An 18,350-nucleotide genomic window follows, 5' to 3' on the forward strand; every position below is an offset into this window, starting at 1 on the left:
TTTAATGCTAGCAAGCAACTTACGTTGACTCCAATCAGCCACAAGGTCCTTTTGATGCTGCACTAGCATAACAGATGGTCAGCCTGCCACGCAGTCTCCTCGTGGATTGCAATGTAATCGTCTATAATCGGTGTCCAAAAAGGCAGATTACCAATTGTTATGAAAACTTGATATCGTCTCTAATTATTCGGCCATGCCGATTAATCGGTCGACAACCCTACACAAGACAGTCCAAAACTGCATCCCACCAAAACTTCATGGGGATAGCCCCCTTTTTTAAATTTTTGCCTAAAATGACATACCCAAATCTAACTGGCTGTAGCTCAGGCCCTGAAGCAAGAATATGTATATTATTGGCACCATTTGAAAGGAAACTTTGAAGTTTGTGGAAATGTGAATTGAATGTAGGAGAATACAACACAATAGATCTGGTAGAAGAAAATACAAAGAAAAAAACAACAATTATTTTCTACCACCATCTTGAAATGCAAGAGAATGGTCCCAGTTCCAGCCATCACTCTGGTTGTAATTCCGATGGTGTTCACAAAATGGCAGCAGTGTATGTGCAAAGTTTCATACTGATAACGTGAAGTATGAGTGAACTACATGGCATTTAGTGTGAAGTCACCCAGGTACATTTGGGCAAATCATGAAGTAGACATTTGCATTCATAATACATTTTCTACAAGAATATCATGAAATCTGTATACTTGGACTTTGATTTAGCTTTTCCAGTATTAGTAGCCAAATTATAAATTCAACATTTGCAAAACAACCAGTTTTCATAACTTCATAACTATGAATATTCTTGTAATTTTTACCAAAAAGGAAAAGGCATGTTGTCGCAAAAGGTTGGCAGCTACATTTTGCGACATATACAGGGTTTCCGGATACTACCGTAAAGGCCAGCTCATTGGCTATCTAGCTAGCTTTGTTTGACCCCGATTGGTGCTTATTTGACAAAGATACAGTCGATCAAATGAAAACCGGCTGCGTCGTCCGCTTGCCATCACTCTCTGACCAAATTTGGTGTCCTATAGGAGATACTACACCCCTAATGATATAGTGAAGACTGGTTACATTCTAGGATGTCTGAGGAATACATACAAATGTGATTTGACTGGTTGAAACAACATTTAGGGTTAGATTTTCACAGATTCCTTTCTTTGTAAATTGAACGAGTGGAAATACAAAATCGATTGTGCATTCTATATGGACCTTTTTAGGATATGAAAAATGATTTTATCTAACAAAATGACACTTCATGTTATCTCTGGGACCCTTTGGATGATAAATCAGAGCAAGATTTCAGAACGTAAGTACACATTTCATCTTCAGAGGTGAATTTCTCAAACTTATCGCGGTGAAAAAAGTGTTTTGTTGTTAGGAGCTCTCCTCAAACAATAGCATGGCATTTTAGCAGTAATAGCTGCTGTAAATTGGACAGTGCAGTTATATTAACAAGAATTTAAGCTTTCAACCAATATAAGACACTTATATATACCGACATTTGTTGTTTCTCTAAAATCTGCTATCGTGACACAAGGCGCTGTATGATTTACAACTGTCCTGTTGACGGAACGCCTATCTCTATTAAAGGGCATTATCATAATTTTCACAATTTCACAATTTCAACCTCATAGTGTGGAAATGTATATAAAACATAAGAAAATCACACTTTTGACTGCACTGGCCTTTAAGAGTGTTAGTCTCTTCATCTATGGGTGGTGCCGTGGAATGCCTTTTTGGTTTGACGTTGGACATTCACTCGTCTCGAACAAAACAAAAACACACACCCCTCTCACAGCTTTAGAGTTGGGTTAGCCCAACAGACAGGTGAGAGGGAAAGTGATCATATTAAACCTGGGGTAGCCTATAAGAGAAAATGCCTCAGTCCTAAAAATGTACTTCAATAACATCCACTAGAATGCAGACCAACCCATCGATCAGCCAATGGCTGACTGAGTGAACTAACCAAACACAGCTTCTTTGTTTTGATCGGATTCCGCCGTGAGCAACCATCAGTGGAAAATCAGCAAATGGGTATATTTGTGCAGATCCATATGTGTGGAGGGAAGGAGCCAGCTAAGTGAGTCCCAACTATTAAATAGCATGAAGAAACACATGCAACATTAGTAGCAAGGCAAATTAAACTGTTATTAAACACAAGGAGTAAAATTCCTTCCTCTGGCATCGCACTGTTGGTTAACTAATTATTATGCCACATTAATTTTGAAACCCTGAAGCGTTTGTTGAGTTTACCCAAGGTGCAGTGAGTACGTGTTTAGCCCTGTAAAAAGTGGGTTTATTACAAAACAGATCTAACAGCGAGTGATTCAGCGTGAGGCTGAGACGACGCAGAGCCAGAGGCTACTGGGATTGCTTCATTTATATTCCACTGATTGCATCAGAAAATTGTGAGACTGTTAATTGGAGACAATGTGGCCAGAAACAGATATGGAGAGACATGTGACTACAACAATGGCATCAAAGATAATATTTAGCTAAAAGCCGGTGTTAGTGATGACAGCAACAACCCTACCATGCTGTTCTACAGAATTATATACCTTTAATCATTAGGAAAATACTTGCCCTCACAACTTTCCTCTCAAAAAAACTTCAGTCGTGTTAGATATGCCTAATTGACCTTCCGTTGGTACGTCAACGTTTCGAATCCAGAAGCAATTGTTATTGCAAATGTTCCCTTGCATCCATCTGAGGACATGTTGACAAAGTCTTCATTTATGACCGATTCCCCAGCCCAGCGAGCATGGCCCCAGCGTGACGTTGATTCGGTGGCTTGTACGAAATAAGCTTGAGAGGCCCATTTCACCGCAAACCTGTATTCATTTAGTTCTGCAGATTTATACTGGCCTGCTATCTCGGCAAGAAAATCCGGCATGACATGAGAGTGAAATTTGCCCTTTTGAAAAGAGGGTTAATCTTTCATTCTTTCCCACTGCAACCTCAATCTCACTGTGGCCAGCATGCCTCCAATGATCTGGGGGCCACAGCCAGTAAATTAAATAAAATAAACCCATTAGTTACAGCACTGTTACCTTCTCACCTCTGCCCAGATGCGCTTTCATGGTAAGTTGTCCCATCATAAAAAAAAAACAAGGGACTCGGCATAGGATTGTGATGCCAAAGTCACCTTGACTCCAAAGACAATATGTCCTCATTGTTCATCACAAAGATCAATTAAAATAGCCTGTTTTGCAATGCAGCACGAGCCCAACATGTTCCGCAGGTGTCTGAAGGTAAATGTATGCTTACTTAAAAATCAATTCATACTTCACATTCTCCCTCCTAGAGTCGTGCAGATGTGAAACAAACTGGAGGTCGATGGGAGTGGAAGGCGACCGTGAGCAGAGTCATCCCAGGCATACTGAAAATGAATGGGATGAATAACCAAGTGTAGCTCACATATCTCAAGATAAACCTCAGACAAAAAGAGAGTCTAATCCTGCTATAGCCCTGGGTATGGGTTAGCATGTTTTCACTCCTATCTTTTCTTCCTGCTCTGAAACATATTTTGCGAATATGGCAGGGTAGCCTAGTGGTTAGAGCGTTAGACTAGTAACCGAAAGGTTGCAAGTTCAAATTCCCGAGGTGACAAGGTTCTGCCCCTGAACCGGCAGTTAACCCACTGTTCCTAGGCCGTCATTGAAAATAAGAATTTGTTCTTAACTGACTTGCCTGGTTAAATAAAATATTTAAAACATATATATACTGTAACTACAGTTTGGCATCTACCTTTTTTTGGATCAATACAAAGCTTCATAGCTAAATTCAGACATTCAACAGAAAAACAAAACCATGGGGAAACGTGATTGTACCTGTGATGTCTGACTGTGTACCCCTGTGTACTTACCCCCATACATGAAGGATTACGGCATATGTCACTTTTCTTTTAAACACACACTCATCTTTGACATGATTGCACCGAAACACATTTCCTCGTGTGTCACCCTGCACACGTGTGTGTGTGTGGCTGAGCATGTTAAAGGCATAAAGAAAAACTATCAGCCACATTAACTAAGAGTTGACTTCACATGGTTGGGAGGAGCTAATGGCCCCATTAAAACAGGAAGAGCACGTTAACTTGCAACTAAATCTCTAATGTCAATAATCCAAATCCAGGAAAAACAATCACCTTCTTATACACCAATTAGTAATTAGCATAATCCCTAAAAGAATCCTTTTGCATTTCATCAGTTTAGTCTAAGTCTCAAAGGAGCTTGGCACAATGCCACAGCCTCTATATAAAAATCACTTCCACCAGCCTATACAGAGAATAGAGGACAGTATTCTCATGGTGGAGGTCTGATTGATAAAGTGTTCTTGATGCAGATGGTTGAAACTCGAAAACCTAAATAGTTATAAAAGGGTTTCAATAAACACAACTCCCAATGAAGATGTCCTACTTGAAAAGCCCAATCAACACAGAAAGGGAAAGGGGGATACCTAGTCAGTTGTACAACTGAATGCATTCAACTGAAATGTTTCTTCCGCATTTAACCCAGCCCCTCTGAATCAGAATACCATCTCAATGTAAGGACTGTGTTATGCCTAGTTTACATGTCTAATACTCAGCTCTTTCATTGTTTCACACTGTGCTAAAATATTCTAGCAGAATACCCCATGGTGATTTCAGGCAAAGAAAGAGCATGAATAAATAAACAACTTAAAGCGATGAGAAACTTCAAAGGCAACGGGACAATCGCAGCAAACAAGCTCCTGGAAGCCAATGAATTTCTTTGTTTGTGACAGTGACTCAGGGGTATAAACAGAGGAATTAGCTCACACCTCTGGAGTCTCAGCACATCACACTGCCATAATTGAATTAAGCCTCTCAATATTGTTGTGAGCTGTGGATGGCGTCAGTGGCGCGAGGTGCATGTGAGCTGACAGGATACATGTGTATTTCTATAGCTAGAACTGCCTTTTCATTCTGCTCTGTTCTTTGGCAAGTCCTTGAAATAAAAAGGCGATTGCTTTCCATGTCATCCCAGACTATATCTCAAAGGTAATTCCTACATCTTGATACGGCCAAGCTGCTGTATTTCCGATGAATAAGCTCTGTGTGTAACATGTCATGGGCATGCAGGCGGAATAATGCTACTGGTGGAGCATGGAGAGAGAAGTTATGATTTCCACTCTCCCCACATCCCTCAGCTTAACACACTCCTGGAGTACATGTCAGGTCACAGCCACATATTTGAAACATGCTCCCAACAGCCCTTGCGTGACGTCTTGGCTCCATGGCCAGCCCTGTCAGAGAGAATCCTGCTCTGACTGAACCAATGCATGAGCTTGCTTTTGGGTTTGTGTCATGAGACTGCATCACTCACAACCGATAAGGGGCATGTATGCACAGCACCAAGTGCTCCAGGAGAGGCTAAAGGAAAATTGGAATCTTGACAAGTATGATTGACATGCTTATTTGTCCCTAAAGGAAGTATTATTCAGAGAGATTTAAAGACGGCTGTAAAGCAGCATTCTTGCCGAATGGAATCATTGTTCCTTCTGACTAGAAGCACATCACGGCAATTCTGCGGCAAGTAAATAATCCCTGGGAGATAGGAATCCTTTCAAGCTTAAAATGACTTGTGCTTATACTTTATTTTTGGTCCAAAATAAATCACTTAACAGGCGAGACTGGGGCTGTCATTTTCCGGCAATCCATCTATGACATGAAACTGAAATAGGGGGCTAAGAATTCCCTGTTTTCCCATTGGCGGTGGAATGGAGAAGAATGCAAGGCAGAATTCCATCCAGTTCTATTTTGACAGACACAAACCTAAAGGGAGGCTGAGCCTTGATGGCAACCATGCCCCATTGCCAATTCATTGTGTTGGCAAATTGAATCAGCAAATTAAATTCTAAGCTCAAGTAAAGTCAACTTTACTGGAATTGGAGAATGATCACTTTAGGTGTTTGGGTGTAGCTTTGTCCATGACACGGAATAGGAAATTAATGTCAAAGAGAGAGGGTAAGGTGTTGCATGTGAATAGCAAGAAGGAGCTGGGGTAGAATGAAATTGTCTGCACTAACCCACTGCCAGAGTGATTTGTTCTCTCTCTAAGCCACAAAGGATGCAGCAGTGTTACTTCTTTCATAATTCTAGTGTCACAATAAAAATAGACTAAGATAACCCCCCAAGGCTGACCCTAGAGTAACACAAAACAAATTGAATCCACATTCTCCCAACACAAAACACTGATTCCATTGCAGAAAAAAACATTTTCCCAGGCAGTGCAATGCTGTGTGGATGGTGTTCATGACTAGACTTATCTTGATAATACCTGCTGATATGGTTGAACTGGAAAGATAAAGTGCTGTGAATTGTTCCCACAGTATCCCTGTAGAGACACATACACATAAGATAGCTAGCTATACACAAACCTAAATATCTAGTAGACATTTCACTAGCTAACTTGTAACAGATATCTTGCATGTGATAATACACTAGAGTAAACGGCTACACAAACCTGCCATTCATAGTTGTAGGAACTTGCTACAGAGTGAGTTACATTAGGCTATTTAAGTGTGATCCAGTATCCATATTTATCCAGACTGACAGTAATTGGTGGTGCAGCAATCTGAAGGTTCTGATTATTCTCCTTCATAAACTCATGTTTAACAGCCAGACAGAGATGACACAAAGGCTTTCTGGCGGGAAGGTGCCGTCTGTGTCATAGCGCTGTGCCATGTCTGCATCCAGTCAAAGGCGCTGGAACGGGAAATAAATATGTTTCTGTTGTGGACGCTGGTGGAATCTCTGGGCTCTGTGGTGCTTGGGAGTTTAATCAAGTGGAAAAGGGGAGGGGGGATGTTGAGACCAACCTGACTGCAGTGGTCCACTCTCTTGACAGGCACTGGGGCATGCTGCTAATTAAAAAGTTTAATTCCACGACTGCCGCGTTGGCATCCCAGTACCCAGAGGTGCGTCCTTGCGAGCCTTGGCGCCATCTTATCAGACACAGACAGATTCCGGCTTGCCGGGGAGGAGCGGAGGACGTGGAGGAGCTGCAGCAGCAGCAACACAGGCCCAGCTGGAAGATGGAGGGGATGGCATCCAGCCTGCTGCTCAGGGATCTGGCCCACCTCCCTCCATCCCATCTCCCCGCCGACTGGAGTCACGGGCCCCTAGTCTGGTGGCAAGACTCAGGGAGCTGAGCCGTGGAGCTGCATGCTGAGGTGCGAGCGCAGGGGTAAACAAGGGATAAACACAGGATTTAGACTCACTGATGCTACTCTCAGCAGTAGATCGCTGTCTCCAACACACACTTCCTGTCAGAGGGTCCTGTCTTACTACACTGAAGGGTGCGGATAAAGCTGGGGCTGGAATTCATGCTATTCTCCTCAGAGTCCCCCCGGGCCTGCAGCAGTGCAAAGACATGGTGCTCTGACATGGTCTCTACACTACTAGCATTTCGTATTTACTGAAAAAGAAGAAGCAGCAAACTGGAAATTATTTTGTTAAGCTTTTTCCACCATTCAGTGGGAAACAGAGCCTCGATGAAAAAGTAGATAAAAGAATGAGAGCACTTCAATGCAAGGCCTTGGCAGAGCGTAGAGCCTGCACTGTGTGGGCTTCTGAGCTGTGTAGGTCCCTATTGATCAGAATGCATTACAATTCACACAAAGAGAGAAAGTCCTTGGTGATGGCAAGGCTGATTCTTTGGCATCTTATTTAAAGGCCACCTCATATAAAAGCCAGCATGCAGCAACCAAGACCTCCGCCTGAGGTGAAATAGCTTGGGGAAGGAGAGCACGTTCAGAACAAGCACCACTGTAAATTAACATTATTGTTTGTCACACTGTGCAACACAGGGCCATTTGCCTTGCAAAGGTACAAAACAGCTCAAAGGATTTACAGTCACATTGCCTCAGCTTTTATCGCTTACAAGGCTTACAAAGTGTCATTCTCTCAACACAATGATAAGGGGCTCGGAGACCTCAGAGCCGCTTCAGAGCTGTGCATCTCATTGACAACTCACACAATATGATCAGCATAGTAGTACAACCCAAATCATCTTCCTGGAAAATCAACTGTAACACAAGCAATAGAGTTGTTCCTAAATACCAGCTCAATGAATCGTCTGCTGTTTTGCAGCACCCATTTAAACCCGAGATAGGCTTCCAGGCAACGGCGTGATTCTTCTAATGATGGTATAGCTATTATGACCCGACACACAGCAAGAATGACCTTCTGGTTAAAGACTATAGCTTCTCCTCAAAAGCGGTAAGGAGTTTAACAAGGCATAAGGTCCTCCCCGACAAGCCTTTTAAACACTGTGTAACCCGGGTAAAACAGATGTCACCGAGGTGCTGCATCATATTTCATGAACAAGAAGATGAACTTACTCCTTGTGAATTATATGCCCAGCGGATGGGGTATAAAAATATGTTTTCACTTGATATTTTCTACCAGATGAATTCTGTATGCGTACCGGGATTCTGGAGCACCGTATAACTGTGGCAAGCACAGAATAGCTCTCTCAGTGCACACCTCTTCAGGCTGTGCATTTGTACTGGATTCTTTTAAATCTTTTACAACGGTACCACATTCATCCTCTGCCAGTGTCTAACTCTCCAAGCCATCACAAAGTATGAAACGAGCCACCGCTGCACAACCAAATTGATTCAGTGCGTTTGACAACATTTTTTGGACTCAACCTCCTAAGCCAATGTTATATTGGCGTAATCATGATTTAGGCACACTGCCTACACAGCAGGCCTGCACACAGACGTGACGTAGTATATTTTTTTTAAACGGCAAAAACACCACAAAAATGACATGCTTTGTCTGTAGCATCAGGACGTGGGCAGATCACATAGCTCTGAGTGTAACCTTTTTTCTCCCTTGTCACACTACACCACTGTTCAAATTTGGCAGACAGAACAGCCACATTGCTATATCTTCCCCATGGGTGTAAAAAACACCGCTACCCGATAGTTACATTTCTGCATACGTCATCCTGAGGTTAACATAACTCAGAGGACGAAACGCGGAAATAAATGTAAAGAGCGCTTAAGGGATTTGGTTGGCTCAGGGGCACTAAAACATACAAGCACACTTTGGTGTTATTTATGTAAGCCTGTCATCTTGTCGTCTAATGAGCCTGACTCCGAAAGCGTAATGAAACGTCTCACATTAACACGGGCTAAATGAACAGCCAACAGCCGAGGACAGAGGAGAGCATAGCTCCCATCCACACTGCAATGAGTTGAGGCAGATGGTCCCCTGTATACCAATGCCCCGAGCCACTGTACTAGACTGGGTTCACAGGCACATCAATTCATCCCTCTGGGCACAAGCACAGAGTCAGGGACTCTGTGTACTACTGGCTGGCTTCATTTTCATTCTCTGCTCATTGAGTCCATTTGAAATCCAGCATTCCCCTGGTTGGTCAGACCATCATCTTGCTAGATGCTGGCACCTTATTGAGTGAGTGCCACTGTCAAACGGAGGGACGGAAGAACCCTCAAACAGACTGTGGTTCAATGCCATGTTTATATTTTAATAAACAGAACAATAATCACGAAGGAGGAAGTGAGATGTGCAGTGTTGGAAAACAAAGAAAAACCATGACTGGGTGATGAACCTGACTGGGTGATGAACCTGACTGGGTGATGAACCTGACTGGGTGATGAACCTGACTGGGGGAATCTTTACCTTGAATGTATTGCATGTGAGAAGACATGGATGGCACAACACTCAGGATCAGCAGAGAAACATCTGAATTAGCTGATCAAAATGATGATCTCTCTACCCCCATGCAGTCATACAGCAAAAGCCTGGCAATATGGCTTTTAGATAGATAGACTTAAATAGGCCTTTAGCTACATGCATTTGGTTTCAGCTCTGTGTCAGATTAAATAGCTTTAAAATGACCACTTTTTCACAATTCCTACAATATACACTGACTCAGATATGGATCTTGGTGAGCGCAGAATGTTTTCATTTTGTTATCAAGCTACCAGACTTTTTCCTGCAATGGTGGACATTGCAAGGCATTTGCTAAATAAACGCAATATTGGGAACTAGCGATTATCAGATGGAAATAAACAAGGAAATACATGTTGTCTAAATGAGGCAAGATTGTCTATATTTGTGACACTATCAGAACATGTTGTACAGTATGAATACTAACTGGACATAATATTCCGAACACAGAGTACATTGCTAAGGTACCAGGCCTGTTGCACAGGGGCAGTTCTGAACACTGTAGAAAGGTAATACCACAACTGTAGGTGGGATCTGAGTATTGTTCCAATGAATGCACTCGCATGAACACCTGTTCGACTGAATAGGTTGGCTATTGCTGCATGCTATGTTCATATACATGCACGCTACGATAAAACATTGTATATTATTGCAAAACTAGGTTCACTGTACTTCAGAAGCAAGATAAAGGTGTAGTGCATAAAGGCTACTTTGTTCCCTAGGTGTGGTTTCTAAGTGATATGAATATTTTAGTTTATCATCCAAATCAGTCTAGCTCTCATTTTGATGCAGTGGAATGGATAGAAAAATGAGGCTACCTGGTCAACTGTTTTGTATCATTGGATGTAAAACAAGTGGGGGATATTTTACTAGACTAGAAACATGCTTAAGCAGAATTACTTGGCAGATATCCAATCTAATAGGTAGGCAATTTTTCATCAGAGTTGTTCTTTTTATTATGATTATAATAAATAATTGCATTGATAGTGGTATAGGTATTATTAGAGATAATCTAATGCATTTAAAATGTGAACCAATCGAGGCTATCTACCAACACATGGTTTATGTTATGTGGGGTAATGAGACCTCTGAACCAGATAGGGTTATTAAGTGAGAGTGGATGCGCGCACCTGTACCAATCCAGCCCTTTCTCGTAGTTCCTGTCGAAGAAATGTGGCTCATTCCCAACGGCTCTGATATCGGGATGGACCCTCAAAGCTTCGAGCAGAGCCCTGGTACCTCCCTTCTTCACCCCAATTATAATGGCTTGGGGTAATTTTTTCACCCCATAATCCGAGGTGCAGTTCACCCTGAGTTCGTTGTCCGTGGTGCTGAATTCCTGGTGCTCCCTCTCCAGAGCGGGAGATTGATACACCGCGGCAGTTTTAGTTGGAGCCGCCTGATTCCGAACCCAATCCAATGTTCTTTGTTCGGTCTCCACATTATCTTTGACGGTGGAAATTGCAATCGTTTTCTCGGCAGCAGTCACCTCTATCAGCTCCTCGTCCAAATAGCCCTGGGGTGAAGTGGAATAAAGTTTCTCCCTTAATGTTACGAAAGTTGTCTCCTCCGTCACCAGCCTCCCTTGGTACACGTAGTTCTCTTGCAAGGGGAACTGTAACGAGTTGTAACAGCTCATCAGGCTATAGAACAAGTAGGTGACAGAAAGGGAGAGGATGAACATGAATAACATTTTCCGGGGCACTTTAGAGGTAAAAACCGAAGTGCTGGACCAAAATGCCATCTCTGATAGCAGTGATCCTCTCAAAGAAGTGGCCAGACATGTTTCCACCCCAATACTTGCATGGACACTCAACAACAATAATCTGTCACTATGAGCACAGCTCCATTTGAAAATGTGAGTAGCTGAACCACTCCAGCATACCCCTAATTCGCATGGTTATAAGGATACAGGAAATAGATCGTTAAAATTCCGAAAGAATATCGCGTCCCTTTTTTGAGTAGCCTATCGATTTCTTATTCCAACGCTGACAGCCAATGTCACCATTTATTGGACTGAATTTGCAGATTAGCAAGCCTGCGGTCTGGCGTCCTTCCAAATGAGCAGCCTGGTTTGAAATGTGCAGAATGTGATGGACGAAGTCTTGGCATTTTACGGAAAAAAAAAAGGGAACGCCAAAGTGTTTGAAGTAGTGTGCAAAGCACGTCTTCGTCCCGATACACTGGCGGCCAATTACAAATCCGATGGATCTTCCCAAAAAGGGTGAAAAAACTGCCACACATTGGTCCTCTCACTGCTAACTTTGTGCAGTAGAAAGTGAACAACCTTTGCATAAATATTAATTGACTGCGCTCTCTCAGTGGCCAGGAATGTTGCTTGCTGTCCTAATGCCTTCTGTTGATTGGTAGATACGATGTGCGCATCAACTCTGTGAGCTCACCCGCACGGAAGCACTATTATATTAGTAGGAGCACCACAAACTCTGTAAGTGAACACCCACTTTTCGCAATCGGTGCCAGTGTGTAGGAAACCCAATGAGACGTCAGATACGACAGGCAGATAGCACTGAGATGGCATTGGGAAGGCGGGATGACTATTCCTCCTCTCCTTTCTCTATGCCTTATGATCGACAAAGATGTTGCTGGATGAATGTAAGGGTGAGTAGGGAAAAGTAGAAAGCGGTGTATTGCCCTGTATGCACTTAAGAAGAAATCTTGAAGATAATTTGCTCAACTAATGTAGGCTACATCTGAATTTCCTCAAATTATTTACTGAATAAAATGTGTCATAATTATAATAATAGTAATTATTATTATTATTATTATTATTATATGACTACTACTAAATAATTATTATACAAGCAGCTCATGGCTGCTCCCTACTGGTGTTCTCTGGAACATTGCAATAGTTGTAACCGTGATCTTGGGAGATTTTACACAAGAAGGTAGGATGGATGGTTGGAGAATAGATCAATCTTTTTTTCGATGGAAATTATGTGTGATGAAAATCGTCATTTCACTCCACCAATTCATATCACAGAGGTTGTTGCTTCTCATGCATGCTGGTCTGATACAAAGGAGGGGCACATGACAGTGCTAGGGAGTGCATTGTAAGTGAGCTGGAACGGACACTAGGCTGTGTAGCCTTACTGAGATATTTTGCATTGAAGATGCTTATGTAGGGAGAACATATCTATACCACATTTATTACACAAGGTGACAGTCAGTATTGTTCTCTGAATTGAAAAATGTTGACAAATTTGACTTATGCCCTTTTGGGAGGTAAAATAAGAGATTCTAGATTGTGAGCCACTGAGATATGTCTCCTTTTATTAGAGAGTCTCATTCATCATACTCCTCAAACACACCAGAAATATCTGCACCACAGCAATGCCTGTACAACAATAAATGGAGGGCTCATTGCTCTCAAAGCAGAATGACAGGGTCATCTTATAGTATTAGCATCTGAAAATATGAGAGAATGCTTATTTGGCCAAATTTCTCTTCCCATCACATCTCTAAGATTGTGTAACCAGCAGTTTGGCAAATCAAACAGTGGCTGAAATGACTGAGCAAGGAGGAAGAAAGGTGAGACCAAAGATATTTTATTGCCAAAACGCAATAATCCTAGAGTAGTGAACAAAAAAATCAAAGTGCAGCTCTTTTGCGTTAGACCTATGGCCTCCCACAGGACAGGAAATGCTGAACAATCCAATAGGACATCTCTTACACAGAGAAAGGCAGATAAATCACACCCTTCCTTTTTTCTTAGCAGCTGTGGTACATACTGTACAGCCACTTCAGCATACAGTATGCTTTGTTATAGTAAAGTTATGTAAATGTAACTGCCAAAATAATGGAAACACTTGAGTAAATGAGGGATACAAAGTATATTGAAAGCATGTGCTTCCACACAGGTGTGGTTCCTGAGTTAATTAAGCAATTAACATCCTATCATGCTTAGGGTCATGCATAAAAATGCTGTCCATTATTTTGGCTACTATGCCTATGCCCCCACAGGGTACAAGTGGCCACTGAATGGTTTGATGAGCATGAGCAGCACCTTAGACAGAATTTTCCACTGCCTTCAACAAAAGACCAAATTATTTAATTTATTGTGAAAGAATGGTGTCCCTCCAATAAAGTTCCAGAAACGTGTAAAATTTATGCCAAGGTGCATTAAAACTGTTTTCAATCAATCATCAGCTTATCAGCTAATGTCACAAAGTGCTGTACAGAAACCCAGCCTAAAACCCAAACAGCAAGCAATGCAGGTGTAGAAGCACGTTGGCAAGGAAAAACTCCCTAGAAGGCCGGAACCTAGGAAGAAACCTAGAGAGGAACCAGGCTATGAGGGGTGGCCAGTCCTCTTCTGGCTATGCCGGGTGGAGAACATGGCCAAGATGTTCAAATGTTCATAGATGACCAGCAGGGTCAGATAATAATAATCACAGGGGTTGTAGAGGGTGCAACAGGTCAGCACCCCAGGAGAAAATGTCAGTTGGCTTTTCATAGCCAATCAATCAGAGTATCTCTACCGCACCTACTATCTCTAGAGAGTTGAAAACAGCAGGTCTGGGACAAGGTAGCATGTCTGGTGAACAGGTCAGGGTTCCATAGCCGCAAGCAGAACAGTTGAAACTGGAGCAGCAGCACGAACAGGTGGACTGGGGACAGCAAGGAGTCATCAGGCCAGGTAGTCCTGAGGCATGGTCCTATGGTTCAGGTCCTCGGAGAGAAAGAGAGAGCGAAGGAGAAAGAGAGAGAGAAAAAGAGAGAGTGAGAGAATTAGAGAGAGCATACTTAAATTCACACAGGACACCGGATAAGACAGGCGAAATACTCCAGATATAACAGACTGACCCTAGCCTCCCGACACAAACTTTTGCAGCATAAATACTGGAGGCTGAGACAGGAATGGTTCTGGCTTGTGGTGTCCCAACGCCCTATTGAGACGCTTTCTGTTGGTGTTTCCTTTATTTTGTCAGTTACCTGTATACCTGTATATCCACTGCCATTCAAGTACTGTATCAGGGATCCTGCAGTCCACACATACGAGACATTTGGTTGTCTAGAAGTTATAATAACTGTTGATTTAATAATTGTTGATTGGTAATTGAAGGTTGGTAAGTTATAATTATATATTACAACTGGTTGATAACGCCTAACATGAGATAATCACATTTGAATAATGCATGTATTGGCGTCAACAGGAGAAAAGTTGGATGGTACTTTGGTACAGTGTGGGTTGTGGAATGTGGAGGTAGTTGGAGCCGGCCTACGGGGATCACTATATCCAGGACTCATTGTCTCCTGGGTGCTTTTTATTTTTCTGGAGGAAGACAGTCTGTCTCAGAATGTCTGTGTTTTAAGATTAGGGAGGGATTATTACAGTAAATCAATTTTGATTGCATTCTTCAAAATTGGCATAAAATGGAGTCCATGTTTCAAAATGAACAGTTCATTTTTAGTTCCTGTCTTACCAAATGATATCTATGCATTCATTAGAATCTCAACTCATCAATGTGGCAAATCATTGTTTGAAGTCATTATGAGCTTACTGGAATGTATATCATTTCCCATCGATACAGGTGGTTTACATGAATTAACTCCCTGCATGTTTTAGCCTCCCACTGACATAATGAGCTGATGTGTTGCACCACAAAAGCACTATATAGTCACACAGATACAGTATGCAAAATAAATGCAATGGCAGCAGCCATTGTCCAAGAACAAAGTCATTCTTTGCCTTTAAATCGATTGAAATCAATCGATGATATAAATAATTAATAAGTAAACACAGTATTTATTGTAAACTATCACAGGAGGATGTCAGCACCGGGCTGTAGAGACATGCTGTCTGGCTAAGCGTCACTTCAGTGAGATGCTCAGAACACTTTGCTGAAGCCACATAGACTCCCATGGTTAGAAATGGCTGGAGTCTGTCAATGCGGAGGTGAAGTGATAGATATCAGGCCTTTATGTGATCGATAATGCTGTTTTCCCCCAATGTTGCCTGCCATTCTGTGAACTAATTAGATGATAAAAAGTGATGGATGTGAATTAAATTCAGCTGGCACCTTAAAACAACCTCCTTTGGGCTTTGGATCATTTCTTACTGACCTTTTACATCTCCACTTTATTGTATGTGAATGCAATTAAATCAATTTGCTGGATGTTTGCAATGCAGCAGTTGACTCCAAGGTTGTGGTGGGATAGCAGTGGCCTCTCTGTGCTTGAAAACCCCACGGAAGACGGCAGAACAATTAAAGGTGTAAATATGGTATGGCAACGTCCTACATGGAAAGCAGTTGGAAAATGGACAATGGGTATTTTCCTCTATTCCACTGTAATAAATAAAACAAAGGATAAATCTCTATTGATCCTCATTCCAAACGCTCAAGATAATGAGGTTTCACAAAATTTGCCCTGATAAAAAAGTAATTGTCTAGGACTGCAAGCAAAGGGACAAATTATCCACAGTGGGGTTTGTTGGGCGAAATAATCCAATAACCTCAGAATGGGTCATACTGTATGTTCGATAGAGCAACCAGTGAAGACCAAGAGACCATACCTAGAGGGAGGACAGTGGGGGCTGATACTCACGCAGTACCAGAGTTGAGATGTACAGGTAACTGCCAAAATAAAGGAAACCCCAACATAAAGTGTCTTAATAGAGCCAGAACAGCTTCAATGCACCTTGGTATAGATTCTGGAACTCTACTGGAGGGATGCGACACCATTCTTCCATGAGAAGTTCCATTATTTGGTGTTTTGTTGATGTAGGTGGAAAACGCTGTCTCGTACCGCTCCAGAATGTTCAATTGGGTTGAGATCTGGAGACTGAGGCACACAGACGCACACACGCACGCACACGCACGCACACGCACGCACACGCACACACACACACACACTTAAAACCCTATATGCTCCTTTGAGAACCCTCTTTCAAAGTCATTGAGATCTCTTCTTCTAGCCATGGTAGCCAAACTAATGGGCCACTGGGCAATTTTATACATGACCCTAAGCATGATGGGATTTTAATTGCTTAATTAACTCAGGAACCACGCCTGTGTGAAGCATCTGCTTCAAATATACTTTGTATCCCTCCTCAAGTGTTTCCTTTATTTTGTCAGTTACCTGTATTAGGCCTCTCCCACTGGATCACCATAGGGCCACCATCAGCAGGTCCTTGGGGGGCAGAACTTTTGTCCCGGCTCTTGCTTCATTAAGGACTGTGCTACGGGTTGTACTTAATCATATTGTTTCTGCCTGACAGGCTTCATGGCAATTTGCAATACATTCTGTATGGTCAATCTGTCTTTGAGAGACAGAAGCATAATACCATCCCTAAACACCAGCAGACCTTTACAGTATTAAGGGTCTGGCACATTGGTAAAATAGCAGGAGAGGATCAAGAAGAATGTTGAAAGAGACAATGACAATCTTTAGACTCATTTGGTCTGTTTCAGCCACTTCATGTGTCACTTAACATGGACTTTTTTTTGGAATGGTTATAGTCCTTTTCAGAGAAATAAGGTTGATCCGGAATTGTTCAGATGAAATCATTTCCTTCTCTTTCTCTTATGCTGTACTTGTACATTGTTGCACTATTGAGCTATCTTAGGGTCATTGGGTGTGTCGCTGATGCAACACCTTGCCCTGCTGAGCACTGTGAATTAATGGAGTGCCATTGGAGCAGTAGTGAAAATGCACTGCACCGTTCGAAGCCACATCACAAGAAAAAAAAAGCTCCTTCAAAGAGTCTCACATTCAGAGAGAAGACCCTGTGAAATCACTTGGCTCCTAATGACCTATCATTGTGACGTTTGGGATTGATGACTTTCTATTTGCCCTTTCCGCTAAGTTCCACCTGGGGATCATGTCCCACACATCAACTCCTCTCTGGAGGGGTGGAATCAGGAAACACTGTCATCTCTCCCAGGGCGCTTTGGAGCTTCTACTTCCTCGTCCAGCATTAGGCTGTGGTGAGACGAGAACAACCTGTAAGCTGGTGTGATGGCTCCACTCCTCCTGAGTCCCAGCCAGTCAGCCATCCCTGAATCTGCAAGACGTCCCCACGGTGCGGTGCGACCCGGTGCCTCCCAAGTGTGGCTCCCACAGCATAATTAAGGCGGGATCTGCCAGGGCTTCTGGGCCAGGGTCATTCATCAACCAGATCACCTGCAAGATTAATGTGCCCTCGCTGCAGCGCTGCAATGGATTGCTGCCACTTGCTGAGATCATTAGTGCTGGCCTGCCGTACCACTGCAGAGGCACTCCCCGATCAGTGGAGAGGAAGATTTGCAGCTTTGCATACTAAATGAACAGTCCATCATCGCCTAATTAAGGGATTATTGGAGACACTTGTGTCCAGTCCCCCGGACAGTAAACCATAACTGAAGGGCAAACAAGATAGATTAACTCCACCTGCTTAGTAGCGCATTGCAAAGTAATAAAACTGCTGACAAAGATAAGCTACAAAGGAGAACTTGGAGGAGGGAGGGTGTCAACAACACACAACATTTAAAACCCCAAAGAATTCAGAGACACTATTTAATAATCCACCAACTCTCCATACAGCAGTAGGAATCTGGACTCCAACATTTTCCCCAGACTACCACATAAACAGGCTTAACATTATTCTTGCAGG

The 18,350-nt window shown here is 42.6% G+C and overlaps 1 protein-coding gene across 1 annotated transcript in view; it reads right to left on the reverse strand.

Moving 5' to 3' along the window:
* LOC139422217 (heparan sulfate glucosamine 3-O-sulfotransferase 4-like) overlaps positions 1-11,480 on the reverse strand; it is a 91,472-nt gene extending 79,992 nt beyond the window's left edge. The window contains exon 1 of the mRNA XM_071173383.1: positions 10,867-11,480. Coding sequence (XP_071029484.1) covers positions 10,867-11,480 — 614 coding nt within the window. The remainder of the gene's footprint in view (positions 1-10,866) is intronic.
* Positions 11,481-18,350: the final 6,870 nt, after the last annotated feature.

The sequence above is a fragment of the Oncorhynchus clarkii genome, chromosome 12, assembly GCF_045791955.1.
Source record: "Oncorhynchus clarkii lewisi isolate Uvic-CL-2024 chromosome 12, UVic_Ocla_1.0, whole genome shotgun sequence".
Taxonomy (NCBI): Eukaryota; Metazoa; Chordata; class Actinopteri; order Salmoniformes; family Salmonidae; genus Oncorhynchus; species Oncorhynchus clarkii.